The 16,535-nt window shown below is 43.8% G+C and overlaps 1 protein-coding gene across 1 annotated transcript in view; it reads right to left on the reverse strand.

Moving 5' to 3' along the window:
- The window catches only part of PGM5 (phosphoglucomutase 5), a 187,635-nt gene that overhangs the window by 59,420 nt on the left and 111,680 nt on the right, over positions 1-16,535 (reverse strand). Inside the window, exon 8 of the mRNA XM_040417102.1 lies at positions 13,755-13,890. Coding sequence (XP_040273036.1) covers positions 13,755-13,890 — 136 coding nt within the window. The remainder of the gene's footprint in view (positions 1-13,754; positions 13,891-16,535) is intronic.

Below are 16,535 nucleotides of genomic sequence, written 5' to 3' on the forward strand. Positions count from 1 at the left end.
ACATCCAACAACCTGCAGAGGGACCCATAAAATCTTGACTTTAATTGTACTCCTCTGTCAGAGACTGTGTGTTGAGACAAGCCATGTAGCTGGAAGATGTGTTCGATGAACAAGTTGGCTAGTTGCACTACTGAATGAAACCCAGATAAAGGTGCCATTTTGGAAAAGCAATCTACTACCATCCATCTCACTGTGCATCCCAAAGATAGCGGTAAGTCAGTGATAAAATCCATCCCAATATGATGCCATGTTGAGTCTAGTACAGGTAAAGGAAGGAGCAGGCCCACAGGCCTCTGTCTTGGAAACTTATTCTGGGCACATGTGACACAGGACGGAACAAAGTCTCAGATATCTTAGGAAAGGGAAGGGCACCAGTAGTATCTGCAAATTAGGTCTTGCATCTTACAAGAACTGGAATGTCTCACCAATTTAGATAGGTGAGGATTTCCTTTCTTCTGGATACAGGAACATGTGTCTTCCATAGAGGAATGTCCTTGACCAGGACAGGTTTCCACTGAAATTATTTGGGCAGAATAAACAATCTTGGGGCTGTTCCACTCGGTCAGCAGAGTCGAAAGAATGGGAGAGGACATCTGTTTGGATGTTCTTTTTAGAAGGTCAGAAAATAGTGATTGTAATTGTGTTCTGCTGTGGAGAAAAAAGAAGCTTAGAGAAAAAAATCACAGGTAACCATTTTACCAGAGGAACCTTTCTGGATAAGGACAGCTCCAGCTCCTACTAAGAATGCATCCACCTCCAGGAAGAATTGTTTTAAAAACATCTGGAGGGTTTAGAATTGAAACTGAGGAGAAGTTCTGCTTGAGAGGCAAAATGCAGCTTCAGCCTCTTGGTGGAAAAGTGAGGTATCAATTCCCGGTAATAACAGGCGAAGCCCAGAAACCACTGTATGGTTTGCAGGCCAATAGGACAAGGCAAGTCCAGAACTGCAGTCAGCTTCTCAGGTTCCATTTTAATACCACAATCAGAAATGATATAACCCAGGAAGGCTAGGGAGTTTAAAAAAAAAAAAAAGACATTTATCGAACTTGGACAGCATGAACATGTCTGTGGTGCAATGTCAGGTCTGGAGAGAAGACCAGAACGTTGTCCAGATAGACCACAGCACAGACATAAATAAGAGCATGAAAGATATCATTTACATATTCTTGGAAGACTGCAGGAGTGTTGCAAAGCCTAAAGGGCATGACAAGGTATTTGTAATGGCTCTTACAGGAGTTAAAGAGAACCTGTCACAAAAAAAAAAAAAAAAAACTGTGCTGCTTCTATAATCAAACTAGTCATGATTTACCCTATGTTCCTGCACCCCTCACACCACCTGTTCTTCAGTTATGTCCCCCTAAAGTTTCAGCACTACACAAGCCAACCTAAAGTGACTAGCCACAAAGGTTACATGGCAGAAATCCCCTTTCAAGGTTCTCTTTAATATAGTTCTACATAGCCTGGAACTCAAGCAAAGACTGTGGGTACACACAACCATGTGGTGGTCTGGTACCAGGCAGTAGATGGATAGGACAGTTGTAGGGCTGATGCTTGGGCAGAGTTTATGTTTTTTTTCTTGCTGAACACGTCTGCAAAACTGGCTGGCATAAGAGGGACTCTGTAGATTCAGTGGAACCTGGACATGTTGAATAGAACCCATCCCAGACATGACATGACGTAGAAGGAGACCTTCTCTGAATGCAGAACTCCTACTTGGAGATTCAATGGCATGGTCACCTATTGGATTGGTTCTGTAAGTAGCACTCTATTGACTGACGCCACAACCAATGACTTCTCCTATTACATGGTAAGAATGGAGTACTGAGTTACCATGGCCTGATGCAGGAGGTCACCTACCTAACCACAATCGAGGAAAACCTTTTTGGTAAACCGGACATCACCACAGGAACTGTCAATTTTGGAGGGCGGTTGCCTTCACCTAGGGTGGTCTGTCCAATTGACCCTAGGCACTGAAGTTTTCCAGTTTGAGAGGACAGGTCCGCACAAAATGCTCCTTGCTCTCACAGTAGAGACACCGGCTACAGTTGCATCTGTGCTGATGCACCAATTGCATAGGTTTCCAGCAGAAACAGGGGTAGCAAGAAGCAAAGGGTACCACTCTTAGAATTCTCTTGTGCAAACTTCCTCAGATGCTCTCAGAACCAGAGATGAATGCAGGTGGCAAGGGTAATCAGGTCATCCAAGGTAGCTGGTACATTCTGTCCTGCCAGTTCATCCTTGATGCACCATCCTTAATATTGATGTTACTGGTCACATGGTGATTACATCATCACAGGTACTTTCTCCCTAGGAGTGTTGCTGCAGGAGAAATGTGCCATAGTTTTATGGAGTTTTTTTTTGCTAAGATTACATCAGGAAGAGGTGTCAGAGGGTGTAATACTATATGCTTCAAACTGTGGGCTACTGCATACTGTGTGGTGCTATACTGTATACTGCATATTGTGGGATGTTATACTGTACACTGCATACTGTGGAGTACTACATACTGGGGGGTGTTAGGCTATACAGTATACTGCATACTGTGGGGTGTTATACTTTATACTGCATACTGTGGAGTACTGCATACCGTGGGGTGTTATACTGTATACTGCATACTGTGGGGTACTATATACTGTATACTGTGGGGTGTTATATTATATAATGTATACTGTGTGGGTGTTATATTATATACTGTATACTGTGAAGTGTTATACTATATGCGGCATATTGTGGGGTGTTATAGTATATAGCTACCGATTTATGGCTGACTGGTGCTGCACGCAGATAATTTGGAAGTGGAAGTGGAGGAGTAGGAGGAGAAGTGGGGGTTGGAGCCACAATTGTAGGTGCTGTCAGAAACCCTGATCGTCGTGGGGCCCGCAATCCTTGGCATCGGTAGCACCTGTGCCATCCCAGGGTACAACTCGCTCTCTGCCTCCACAACATTTACCCTGTGTGCCGTCAGGGAAATGTAGCGTCCCTGGCTGAATGCACTTGTTCATGTGTCCGTGGTTAAGTGGACCTTCCCAGTAACTGCGTTGGTCAGGGCACGTGTGATGTTACCGGACACATGTTGGAAGGCCTCAGTGTCCACAAGCCTAAATGGCAACATTTCCAGGGCCAGTAATTTGAAAAGTTGCGCATTTAGTGCTATGGCCTGTGGGTGGGTGGGTGGGTATTTGCGCTTGCGTTCAAATGCCTGGGGTAAGAACATTTGTACGCTGCGCTGGGACACGGAAGTGGATGTGGTTGCTGATGGTGCTTGCGAAGGTCTAGGTGCAGGGTGGGAGGCATCCGGGCCTGCGCCTTCGACAGGGGATTGGCCAGCATTTAACACAGGGGAAAAGGAGGCAGTGGTGTGACCCGCAGACACAGATTGTGGACCCAGGCGTTCGTCCCACTTATTACGGTGCTTGGATGCATTGCGGATCATGCTGGTGGTGGTGAGGTTGCTAGTGTTCATGCCCCTGCTCATTTTGTTATGGCACAGGTTGCAAACTACTAATCTTTTGTCGTCCGCACTTTCCTCAAAAAACTGTGGAACACCTACCCCTTGGCAAGGGAGATTTACGCAAGGGGGTGCTCCGTGGAACAGTTGCCAGCTTGTTTGGTGTGGCCAGCCTTCTCCCTTTTGCCACCCCACTGCCTCTTCCAGCCTGTTGCGGTGCAGCAGATCTCTCCCCCTCTGTACTGCTGTCCTCGCTCGGCTTTCCACATGCCCAGGTTGGGTCAGTGACTTCATCGTCCACCACCTCCTCTTCCACTTCCTCACTCTGCTCATCCTCCTGACTTGTTGACCTAACCACAACCTCATTGACAACTGTGCCTCATCCTCTTCATCAACCTCTTGAGACAGTAATTGCCATTGACTTATTGGCAACTGTGTCTCATCATCATCCACCTCATTAAACAGTAATTGCCGTTCCCCTCTGTCATCTTCTTGTGACTGTGGATGCTCAAGAGTTTGGGAATCAGGGCACAAGATCTGTCCCTCTTCAAGCGTGCTTGGCGAGAGGGCCAAATCAAGGAATGGCGCTAAAAAGAGCTCCTCGGAATATCCGAGTGTGGGATCACTTGTTTGCCCAGACTCTCCATGGTGGGAGGAAGGAGGATCAGGGTGAGGATTGTGTTGAGCAGACTCTTGGCTACTGAGACTGGACATGGTGGATGACAGGGTGGTGCTTAAGCGACTGGAAACATTATCTGCTGCAATCCAACCGACCACCTGGTCACACTGGTCTGACTTCAAGTGTGGTGTCCTGCGCCTCCCTGCAAACTGGAACATGAAGCTAGGTATCGTGGATGATTGGTTTTTTTTTGTGCTATGGCAGCAGGCACAGTTTCACCGCGCCCAGGGTCACGGCCTCTGCGTGCACCATCAGCATCACTGCCCCGTCCCTTACTGCTCATCTATTTCATAATAAATGTTATATATGATTGAAAGTCTGTCACACGTACAGTAGCGTAGGATTTGGAAGTGTATGCGCAAACAAATTTAAAAAGGTATTTGGGATGTGGAAACTTCACACAGGAGATAACCCGCAGATAATGTCAATGCTGTCACAAGCAGCAAATAAAAAATTACAGGGAATGTCACAGGTATTTGGTATTAGAAAACGTTATACAGGAGAGGTGCCATCGGTAATGTCACTGTCCGCAGCGTCTACGAAAAAAGTACACTGTATGTCACAGATAGATTTTTTCAGCGCGCACATTACACTGCAGATGTGGCACTGGTAATGTCACTGTCAGAAACGGACACCGTCTATTGAAAAAGTACACTGGATGTACAGATATTTTTTGGATGCGCACACTTTACACAGGAGATGTGGCACTGGTAATGTCACTGTCCGCAGCGGACACCATCTACGGAAAAAGTACACTGGATGTCACAGATATTTTTTGGATGCGCACACGTTACACTGGAGATGTGGCGCAGCTAATGTCACTGTCCGCAGCGGACACCGTCTACGGAAAAAAGGACACTGGATGTCACAGATATTTTTTGGATGCGCACACTTTACACTAAAGATGTGGTGCAGCTAATGTCACTGGCCAAAGCGGATCCCGTCTACAGAAAAAGTACACTGGATGTCACAGATATCTTTTGGATGTGCACACTTTACACAGGAGATGTGGCGCAGCTAATGTCGCTGTCTGCAGCGGCCTAACTATTGCACGCTATTTAGCGCAGGATGCGCTAAAAATAGATATTGCTGCCACACACAACAGTCCTTAAAAGGACTTTTGGGTCTGTAAAGTTTTAGCAATTTAGCGCAGGTTGCGCTAAAAATATATATTGCTGCTGCCACACACAATAGTCCTTAAAAGGACTTTTGGGTCTCTGAAAAGTTTTTCTAATAAAATTATTCCTATATCACTCCCTACACTGTCTGTTCCTTCCTCAGCACAGCTCTCCCTGACTAAGACTGAGCCGAACACGCGTCATTGGGTGCTATATAGCACCCGATGACGTGTTCCGGCCAGCCAATCACTGTAATGCCAGTAACCAACATGGCTATGGCATTACAGTGAGGTCAGTACTTACCAGCACGTTATTGGCAACGTGCGGGGAGGAGACTCGAGCATTGCGCTTGAGTACATGCGGTATTCGGCCAAATACCGCCATGTGCCGAGCATCGAGGTGCTCAAGCCGAACTTGTGTTCGGCCGAGCATGCTCGATCAACACTAGTCAAAACACCTATTGTGTGTTTTACCATTGACAGCTAGCCACTGTCGCATTTATTTGCAGTTGTGTTATGAATGAGAAACCTGTACTGCTATGGACTGGAACCATATCACCTTTAGAGACAAATACATGTTCTGTTTGGGATCTGGTGACATTTGGGTTCAAGTATGGAGGCCTCTTGGTGAGCATGTCAATTCTGCCTTTGCTGTGGAGTGACACATTGCCCCAACTGCTGGTGATATATTTGGGGAGCCATCACACTTGACAGTCGGTCACCCCTAGTAATGATACGAGGGACACTAACAGCTCAGTGATATGTGCAGGACATCCTGCTGCCACATGTGTTACCTCTCATGGCAGGGCTTCCAACTGTTATTTTTAAGCTGGATAATGCTTACCCACACACAGCAAGGATTTCCCAGGAATGACTACAGCAGATTGCAGTACTTTCATGTCCTGCTCCTGACAGATTTTCTGCCAATCAAGCACTTACGGGCCCATTTAGGATGCCAACTTCAGAAACCTACTCATGTGCAGGATCTACAAGCCCAGCTGAAACAACTGTGGACAAATGTGCTGCAGGATACCATACAGAACCTGTATGCCTCCATTCCTAACCATATCTCATCATGTATCCAGGCTAGAGGTGACCCAGCAGGGTACTAGAGCCTCCTTTCAATTTCCCCAATGACTGAAGGGTGCACCCTATGTTTTCCCTCGTTGCACACCCTGCTGTTGGGGCTCCTGCTTGGTGGTATTTAGGGTTCCCTTAATTGTGAATGTTTTGGTAGTACATACAGCAGAGAAAGGCACAGTTCCAAAGTATATCACAGTGTAGTCTTTCTCCAACAGTGATGGTAGTTGTAATACTACCTGACTCTCCTTCGAAGAACACTTTCCAGTACATACAAATAACCACAGGCATGTTATACTTATTAACTCCCTCTGAGGTGTGAAGATTTAAGATACTAATGGCCAGTCTGTCTCAAATTGTGGTTGGTGCCAGAGGCAATAATCCTTTCCACAGCAACAAAGTCTCAATGCTAAATTCCTTGCCGTCTGAAGCTTTCACACCTTGGTTGGTTCTAAGATGTCTGGTGCCTTTCTTCAAGGGTATTCTGATGGTAGAGTTGCTCCTTTTTGCAACTGTAGTCTCAGAGACGGATGTTCTCTAGGCTTGGACCTGATCTGTAGGAACTCTCAGACACACATCCTTCCTCTAGTTCTGCTTAGACTAGACTACTCTATACTAACTAACCAGGGGGCGGACCAAATCCTTCACCTTGGCATCTTAACCAAGAGAAAGACGGTGTATATAGCAATGAATGATAGATACTGGCGCTCCCACTGGTAGTTTGAAAATAACAGTAATGGGGGAACTTAAAATATAACTTTTACTAATATAATTAAAACATAGCGCCACACACAAATAAATGGTAATAATGATAAATATGGCTTAAGAGATAAGGAACAGTCTTACCATTCCGACGCAATGCTGGTTGGGATCAACCGAGCGTGGTAAAGAGGATGCACCACATCCAGGCTGGTATTTAGGTATGGTCATTGGTAATTGTAAGGTTTAGACAGTGCAGGGAACCAATGTCCCTAGAAATCACTGGTTGGGGATGAGGCCATATTGATCTCCATTTTTATTTATAAAAAAACCCAAATTTACCAAAATTTTGGAAAAAACAAACAAAGCAAGGGTTAACAGCCAAACAAAACTCTATATTTATTGCCCTGACTCTGCGGTTTACAGAAACACCCGATATGTGGTCGTACACCACTGTATGGCCCCACGTCAGAGCGTAGAGGGAAAGGAACGCCGTGTGGTTTTTGGAAAGCAGATTTCGCTGGACTGGTTTATTTACACCATGTCCCATTTGAAGCCCCCTGATGCACCCCTAGAGTAGAAACTCCAAAAATGTGACCCCATTTTGGAAACTACGGGATAAGGTGGCAGTTTTTTGGGTACTATTTTAGGGTACATATGATTTTTGGTTGCTCTATATTACACTTTTTGTGAAGCAAAGTAACAAAAAATAGAAATTCAGAAATTTCATCTCCATTTGCCATTGACTCTTGTGGAACACTTAAAGGGTTAACAAAGTTTGTAGAATCAGTTTTGAATACCTTGAGGGGTGTAGTTTCTTAAATGGGGTCACTTTTTGGTGTTTCTACTCTAGGGGTGCATGGGGGGGGGCTTCTAATGGGACATGGTGTCAAAAAACAAGTCCAGCAAAAACTGCCTTCCAAAACCCATATGGCATTCCTTTCCTTCTGCGCCCTGCCGTGTGCCCGTACAGAGGTTTACGACCACATATGGGGTGTTTCTGTAAACTAAAGAATCAGGGCAATAAATATTGAGTTCTGTTTGGCTGTTAACCCTTGCTTTGTTATGGGAAAAAATGGATTGAAATGGAAAATTTGCCAAAAAATACCTGTTTTGGCACCGTTTTTATTTTGTATTATTTACAACGTTCATCTGACAGATTAGATCATGTGCTATTTTTATAGAGCAGGTTGCTACGGACGCAGGGATACCTAATATGTTTACTTTTTTACATTTATTTAAGTTTTACACAATATCATTTTTGAAACCCCAAAAACTTTTTTTTGTGTCTCCATAGTCTGAGAGCCATATTTTTTTTATTTTTTTGGCCATTGTCTCATGTAGGGGCTCATTTTTTGCGGGATGAGATGATGGTTTGAATGGTACTATTTTGGCGTACATACGACTTTTTTGATCAGTTTTATTACCTTTTTTGGGAAGTAAGGTGGGCAAAATTTCAATTTCATCATAGTTTTTATTTTTTATTTTTTATGGCATTCACCGTGCGGGGAATGTAACATGACCGTTTTATAGATCGGGTCGTTACGGACGCGGTGATATATAACATGTGTAGGGAATTTTATTTTTTAAATTTGTAATCAGGGATAAATGTTTTTTTATTATTTTTACTTTTTTTTTAAAATTTTTACCCAGACCCACTTGGTTCTTGAAGATCCAGTGGGTCTGATGTCTGTATAATACAGTACAGTACACTATATAGGGTACTGCACTGTATTTCACTCACACTTTGTCTGAACAGATCTCTGCCTTTAGCACAGATCTGTTCAGCACCATGGACAGCAGGATGCCTGAGAAGGCGTCCTGTTGCCATGGGAACCTTCCCCGTCTGCCACAACTGAGCAGACGGGGAAGTGGAGGGAGGGGGGCTCCCTCCCTCTGTGACCCCATCCTGTGCAAAGGCACACCAGCCCCCCGATGGGAGAGGGAGGGAGCTCCCTCCCTCTTCACCTCTTCCATACAGTGGTCCCTACGGACTGTGGCATGGAAGGGGTTAAAACGGCTGACAGATGTCAGCCGTTTGAATCAGAGTGTCAGCAATAAGCTGACACTCTGATTCAACCGCTCGGTCATCCTGAGAATAAACGGGGGGCAGGCGGAAGATCGCGCACCTGACCCCCCCACACTGCCGCCCTCCTCCCGCCCGCCTCCCGCACCGCCCGCAATCCTCCCCCCCTCTGCGCCCGCAGGCACAAAAACACTGAGGGCTGCAGGGGTTAACTTTGAAATACAAGCACTTTGAGGTTTCTGATCCCTGCGGTCAGAAACTTGCATAAGCGCTACAAACCGCAGGTCTGAATTGACCTGCAATTTGTAGCAATCAGCAATGCGGGGGGGTCACAGGACCTCCCTAGGCATTGTCACAGGGTGCCTGCTGAATGATTTCAACAGGCACCCCGTTCCGATCACTGCCGGCCGTGCGGCAGTGATCAAAACTACACAGGACGTACCGGTATGCCCTGGGTCCTTAAGGACTCTGCAAAAATGGCGTACCTGTACGTCCTAAGTCCTTAAGGGTTAAAAAGTAGGTTTTGGCAATTCTCTTAAAAGTTTTAAGAATTGCTTCTAAAATTCTAAGCCTTCTAATGTCCTAAAAAAAAAAAATAACATTTACAAAGTGATGCCAACATAAAATAGACATATGGGGAATGTTAAGTAATAAATATTTTATGAGGTATCACTTTCTGTTTTAAAAGCAGTGAAATAGAAATTTAGAAAATTGCTAATTTTTCAAAATTTTGGGTAAATTTGGGATTTTTTCACAAATAAAGGTGAAATACATTGACTCAAATTAACCACCTCCGGACCGCCGTACGCAGCGACGCGTCCTGGAGGTGGTTGATTGATTCCGCCTGGACGCGCTGGCGCGTCCTCTCCCGAGACGCGAGATTTCCTGTGAATGCGCGCACACAGGCGCGCGCATTCACAGGATCGGAAGGTAAGCGAGTGGATCTCCAGCCTGCCAGCGGCGATCGTTCGCTGGCAGGCTGGAGATGTGATTTTTTTAACCCCTAACAGGTATATTAGACGCTGTTTTGATAACAGCGTCTAATATACCTGCTACCTGGTCCTCTGGTGGTCCCTTTTGTTTGGATCGACCACCAGAGGACACAGATAGCTCAGCAATATGTAGCACCAAGCACCACACTACACTACACCCCCCCTGTCACTTATTAACCCCTTATTAGCCCCTGATCACCCCTGATCACCCCATATAGACTCCCTGATCACCCCCCTGTCATTGATTACCCCCCTGTCATTGATCACCCCCCTGTAAAGCTCCATTCAGACGTCCGCATGATTTTTACGGATCCACTGATAGATGGATCGGATCCGCAAAACGCATACGGACGTCTGAATTAAGCCTTACAGGGGCGTGATCAATGACTGTGGTGATCACCCCATATAGACTCCCTGATCACCCCCCTGTCATTGATTACCCCCCTGTCATTGATCACACCCCTGTAAAGCTCCATTCAGACGTCCGCATGATTTTTACGGATCCACTGATAGATGGATCGGATCCGCAAAACGCATACGGACGTCTGAATGGAGCCTTACAGGGACGTGATCAATGACTGTGGTGATCACCCCATATAGACTCCCTAATCACGCCCCTGTCATTGATTACCCCCCTGTCATTGATCACACCCCTGTAAAGCTCCATTCAGACGTCCGCATGATTTTTACGGATCCACTGATAGATGGATCGGATCCGCAAAATGCATATGGACGTCTGAATGGAGCCTTACAGGGGCGTGATCAATGACTGTGGTGATCCCCCCATATAGACTCCCTGATCACCCCCCTGTCATTGATTACCCCCCTGTCATTGATCACACCCCTGTAAAGCTCCATTCAGACGTCCGCATGATTTTTACGGATCTACTGATAGATGGATCGGATCCGCAAAACGCATACGGACGTCTGAATGGAGCCTTATAGGGGGGTGATCAATGACTCTCTGATCACCCCCCTGTCATTGATCACCCCCCTGTCATTGATCACCCCCCTGTCATTGATCACCCCCCTGTAAGGCTCCATTCAGAAATTTTTTGGGCCCAAGTTAGCAGAAATTCTTTTTTTTTTTCTTACAAAGTCTCATATTCCACTAACTTGTGTCAAAAAATAAAATCTCACATGAACTCACCATACCCCTCACGGAATCCAAATGCGTAAAATTTTTTAGACATTTATATTCCAGACTTCTTCTCACGCTTTAGGGCCCCTAGAATGCCAGGGCAGTATAAATACCCCACATGTGACCCCATTTCGGAAAGAAGACACCCCAAGGTATTCCGTGAGGGGCATATTGAGTCCATGAAAGATTGAAATTTTTGTCCCAAGTTAGCGGAAAGGGAGACTTTGTGAGAAAAAAAAAAATAATCAATTTCTGCTAACTTGTGCCAAAAAAAAAAAATTTCTATGAACTAGCCATGCCCCTCATTGAATACCTTGGGGTGTCTTCTTTCCAAAATGGGGTCACATGTGGGGTATTTATACTGCCCTGGCATTCTAGGGGCCCAAATGTGTGGTAAGGAGTTTGAAATCAAAATGTGTAAAAAATGACCGGTGAAATCCGAAAGGTGCTCTTTGGAATATGGGCCCCTTTGCCCACCTAGGCTGCAAAAAAGTGTCACACATCTGGTATCTCCGTATTCAGGAGAAGTTGGGGAATGTGTTTTGGGGTGTCATTTTACATATACCCATGCTGGGTGAGAGAAATATCTTGGCAAAAGACAACTTTTCCCATTTTTTTTATACAAAGTTGTCTTTTGCCAAGATATTTCTCTCACCCAGCATGGGTATATGTAAAATGACACCCCAAAACACATTCCCCAACTTCACCTGAGTACGGCGATACCACATGTGTGACACTTTTTTGCAGCCTAGGTGGGCAAAGGGGCCCACATTCCAAAGAGCACCTTTCGGATTTCACCAGCCATTTTTTACAGAATTTGATTTCAAACTCCTTACCACACATTTGGGCCCCTAGAATGCCAGGGCAGTATAACTACCCCACAAGTGACCCCATTTTGGAAAGAAGACACCCCAAGGTATTCGCTGATGGGCATCGTGAGTTTATGGAAGTTTTTATTTTTAGTCACAAGTTAGTGGAATATGAGACTTTGTAAGAAAAAAAAAAAAAGAAAAAAAATCATCATTTTCAGCTAACTTGTGACAAAAAATAAAAAGTTCTATGAACTCACTATGCCCATCAGCGAATACCTTAGGGTGTCTACTTTCCGAAATGGGGTCATTTGTGGGGTTTTTGTACTATCTGGCCATTGTAGAACCTCAGGAAACATGACAGGTGCTCAGAAAGTCAGAGCTGCTTCAAAAAGCGGAAATTCACATTTTTGTACCATAGTTTGTAAACGCTATAACTTTTACCCAAACCATTTTTTTTTTTATCAAAGACATGTAGAACAATAAATTTAGAGCAAAATGTATATATGGATGTCGTTTTTTTTGCAAAATTTTACAACTGAAAGTGAAAAATTTCATTTTTTTGCAAAAAAAATCGATAAATTTCGATTAATAACAAAAAAGTTAAAATGTCAGCAGCAATGAAATACCACCAAATGAAAGCTCTATTAGTGAGAAGAAAAGGAGGTAAAATTCATTTGGGTGGTAAGTTGCATGACCGAGCAATAAACGGTGAAACTAGTGTAGGTCAGAAGTGTAAAAAGTGGCCTGGTCTTTCAGGGTGTTTAAGCTAGGGGGGCTGAGGTGGTTAATGACTATCATCAAGTACAATGTGTCACGAGAAAACAATCTCTGAATGGCTTGGATAAGTAAAAGCGTTCCAAAGCTATTACCACATAAAGTGACATGTCAGATTAGCAAAATTAGGCCTGGTCAGGAAGGGGGCAAATGGCCCAGATGTGAAGTGGTTAAACAGTCTGCCAATATTAACCCTATATTGCTCATACATTGCTGTTAGGATCACACATTGCATAGAAAGACAAGTGCTTTTAACAACAAATCACATTTTAACCTGTCAAAATTACATTAACTCTATTGGTAATCAAACCTTTTGCAGTATTCCTTATGCATGTATAGAAGTACAAAACCACTTGAACACCATTTGCAGTAAATGTTATATGAGGTTCTTCACCAAAGAAAGCAATGTTTTGACCCAAACAATGTACAATAGTGCACAGTGAAGTATATAAAGGTGAAGTAATGTCATGTCCTCAAGCAGTTATACACAAATTCAAAGGGGTTCCAACTAAATTACTTACTCTTAAATTTGGTTGTTGGTCAAAAAAGGTAGTGGTTAGCTTTTAGGGACCCCCATCCATGCTGGAAGTTTACAAGTGGTGACCGTTAGGGTCCATTCACACGTCCGTTGTTTCTTTCCTGATCTGTTCCGTTTTTTGCGGAACAGATCTGGACCAGATCTGGACCCATTCATTTTCAATGGGTCCTGAAAAAAAATCAGACATTGAGCTGTCCGATTTTTTCAGGACCCATTGAAAATGAATGGGTCCAGATCTGGTCCAGATCTGTTCCGCAAAAAACGGAACAGATCAGGAAAGAAACAACGGACGTGTGAATGGACCCTTAGGTGAAGACTACAGCGGAGGACCAAAGGAAGCAGGGAGCAGTTAAGTATGTTTCCCTCAATAGGTTCGGTGGGGAGGGAGTAGGCCAAAATTTGTTAAAAAGCTGAAGAACCTCTTTAAGATAATAGAGTAAGAAGTTACCTGCAGTAATAGTGGCGTCCAAACTTTGTCCAGTGATCATGCACAATCTCTTCTACACTTTGCTTACGAGCAGCCAAAATTGAAAGCCAGACTAAAACAGCCCAAAGTCCATCCTTTTCTCTGAGATGATCTGAACCTAAAAGAAGTAAAGTAATTCAGTGCTAAATATCATTATTTACACTATTCTTAATGAAAAATATGTTGCAAAACATTGGAAAATGGAAACATTGTATACTCTGATAAGCTTCTATACTGTATACACTGTTATCTTAATATGTTACAATTGGGACGTGACAGGGTGCTGCGTACGTTATATATCCATACAAATCAGCCTGTCAATCACCATCTTGAGGAGCCGTGAGAGGAGTGGTGAGCACTCTGCTCATGAATATAACTTGGCTGAAACAATGAGACCAGTGTATTGTTTCAGAGATGCTAGTAGCAAAATGGCTCAGCATGTTTTGCTACTAGCGCCATTGACTTATAGCTATAATATGCTGAGTTTACATAGGACAACATATTAAGCTGGCAGATCCGCTTTATAGAAATATGAATGTTTAGGGGTAAAATCTTGTCAATATCTGAATATGGCACTTTTATACAATATCGTAATAGATGAGGGAAACATTCTTGCAAACATAAATTTTTCTTGTAAATATATTTTCCATGTTTCTCGTACTTTAAAGTATACCTTAAAGAAACACTCATACCAGTGACTGTATTTGTGAGTTATGCAATCCCTTCTGGTGCCCAGCTGTGTCTTGTAAATAACACTCTGGCTCTCCAACTGAGAAGCGTGTGTGGACAGGAAGTCAGTTTGTGGGAAGGATGTGTAGACAGAAAGTCATTTTCTCTATTTCCTCCTATGAGACTAAGGGTCCATTCACACGTCCGTAGTGTATTGCGGATCCGCAAATTGCGAATCCGCAATACACCCGGCCGGCACCCCCATAGAACTGCCTATTCTTGTCCGCTATTGCGGACAAGAATAGGACATGTTCTATTTTTTTCCAGAGCCGCGGACCGGAAGTTCGGGGCCGCACTCCGGAAATGCGATGTGGACAGCACACTGTGTGCTGTCCGCATCCATTCCTAACCCATAGAGAATGAATGGGTCCGCACCTGTTCCGGATAATTGCGGAACTGGTGCGGACACATTCTACGGACGTCTGAATGGAGCCTAAGTTCGAAGCCGTCATAGGAATAAACTGAGAAACTGACTTCTTGTCCACTCCTAAGATGCTGTGTCAGTTAGAGACTGAGAGTGTTGTTTACGTGACACAGCTGAGGACCAGGAGGGAGTGGAGTGAATAACTTATAACTACAGTCACTGGTAAGAAGATTAATTTCACTACAACCTGTCTAACAAGCCAGAAAATCTAAATAAAAAATGTGGGAATACGTCTTTACATTTTCCAAACTTCCCTTAAAGGGCTTATCCCACAAATGTAAAGGTTATGTACACCTTTGGAGGCAATTTATTTTTTATGATTGCATGTTACTCATTTTTTAGCTAAAAATATTTTTTTTTCAATTGGCATTTATTAAAAATATTGAGCTCTTCTGTCACAAAGGGTTAACTGTTTTTCTAGCTGTGTAACTGGTACTTTCACTTTCATTTTGCACTGGTCATCTAATAGACCTTATCTCTAAACTACTAAGAGATCATAAAACCTTATTTAAGCCACATTCTTAACAGTAGGATAAGGACTGAGCTATAATGAGTGTTTATAATGTCAGAGAGTAGAGATAAGGAGCCCGTCTGCTCCTAGTCTGAAGGAAAAGACAGAAAATCCAAAGGGTTCTACCAGAGCATGTCAGCTCTGTACAGAAAAAAGTTGCCATATTTTTAATAAAGACCAATTAAAAAATATATTTTTAGCTCAAAATGAGTACAAAGCAATAATAATAAAAAAGCCTCCAAAGGTGTACATAACCTTTAAACTTTTTATTACTCACATTTTCTGAAGGGCTTTCCTTCTTTTTTTATGGGTGGACAGCAGATCATCAAGCACCTGCATTGCAATTAGCTCTTGTTAACCCCTTCCTCCTCTGCACAGAAAATGGTCCCTCACAATGTAGCCCTAGATATACATTTGTATGTAATGGCCCACAGTTTTCTTCTCCACTGTGTAGAGAGATTATATCTATAGATTTCTATGAATCTAGAATGAATAAAAGGTGTCTGTACTACTTTATCCGTTTCTCTATTAGATCACTATGCCAGTACTGTGGGAAGGGGAACAGGGAAACCACTGATGGCAGAAGAAGGAGGACCAGAAAGATCAACAGCAGGGGGTGCTGCTGGAGAGAAAATATTGTGTAACCGTGCTGCGACTCGGAGGGGAGGCGAAGATGGGAGGAATGGTGGCAATGATGGTGGTAGTAGTGGCAATCTTCACCCCAGCTCTCCTTCTGCTGTGCACAGTGAATGGAGAGTGCACATAATCTTCCCTTGGGGCATTCCCTGATCTTCTAGGGCTCCTGCCTGGTGGTAGTAGGTGTGCCCTAAATGGTGAGTAGTTGGCTGGGTGCTAGGCAAGAGGGTAGATGCAATGCCAGCAAATGAATTATGAAGTCAATAGTCAGGCATATTGGTGGCAGTAAATACAGTCTTTCTTTACTAAATTGACGATGGGAGTAGTATTACAGGTTGCAATAAAAGGCATCATTCCAAAGTATAGCACAGTATAGTTTCCCTCCAATAGCAGTGTATAGGCTGCTACAATGATGGTAATAATAGTGCTCCCTGACTCTCCTTCTATGGACACTTTTCAGTCT

The sequence above is a fragment of the Bufo bufo genome, chromosome 2, assembly GCF_905171765.1.
Source record: "Bufo bufo chromosome 2, aBufBuf1.1, whole genome shotgun sequence".
Taxonomy (NCBI): Eukaryota; Metazoa; Chordata; class Amphibia; order Anura; family Bufonidae; genus Bufo; species Bufo bufo.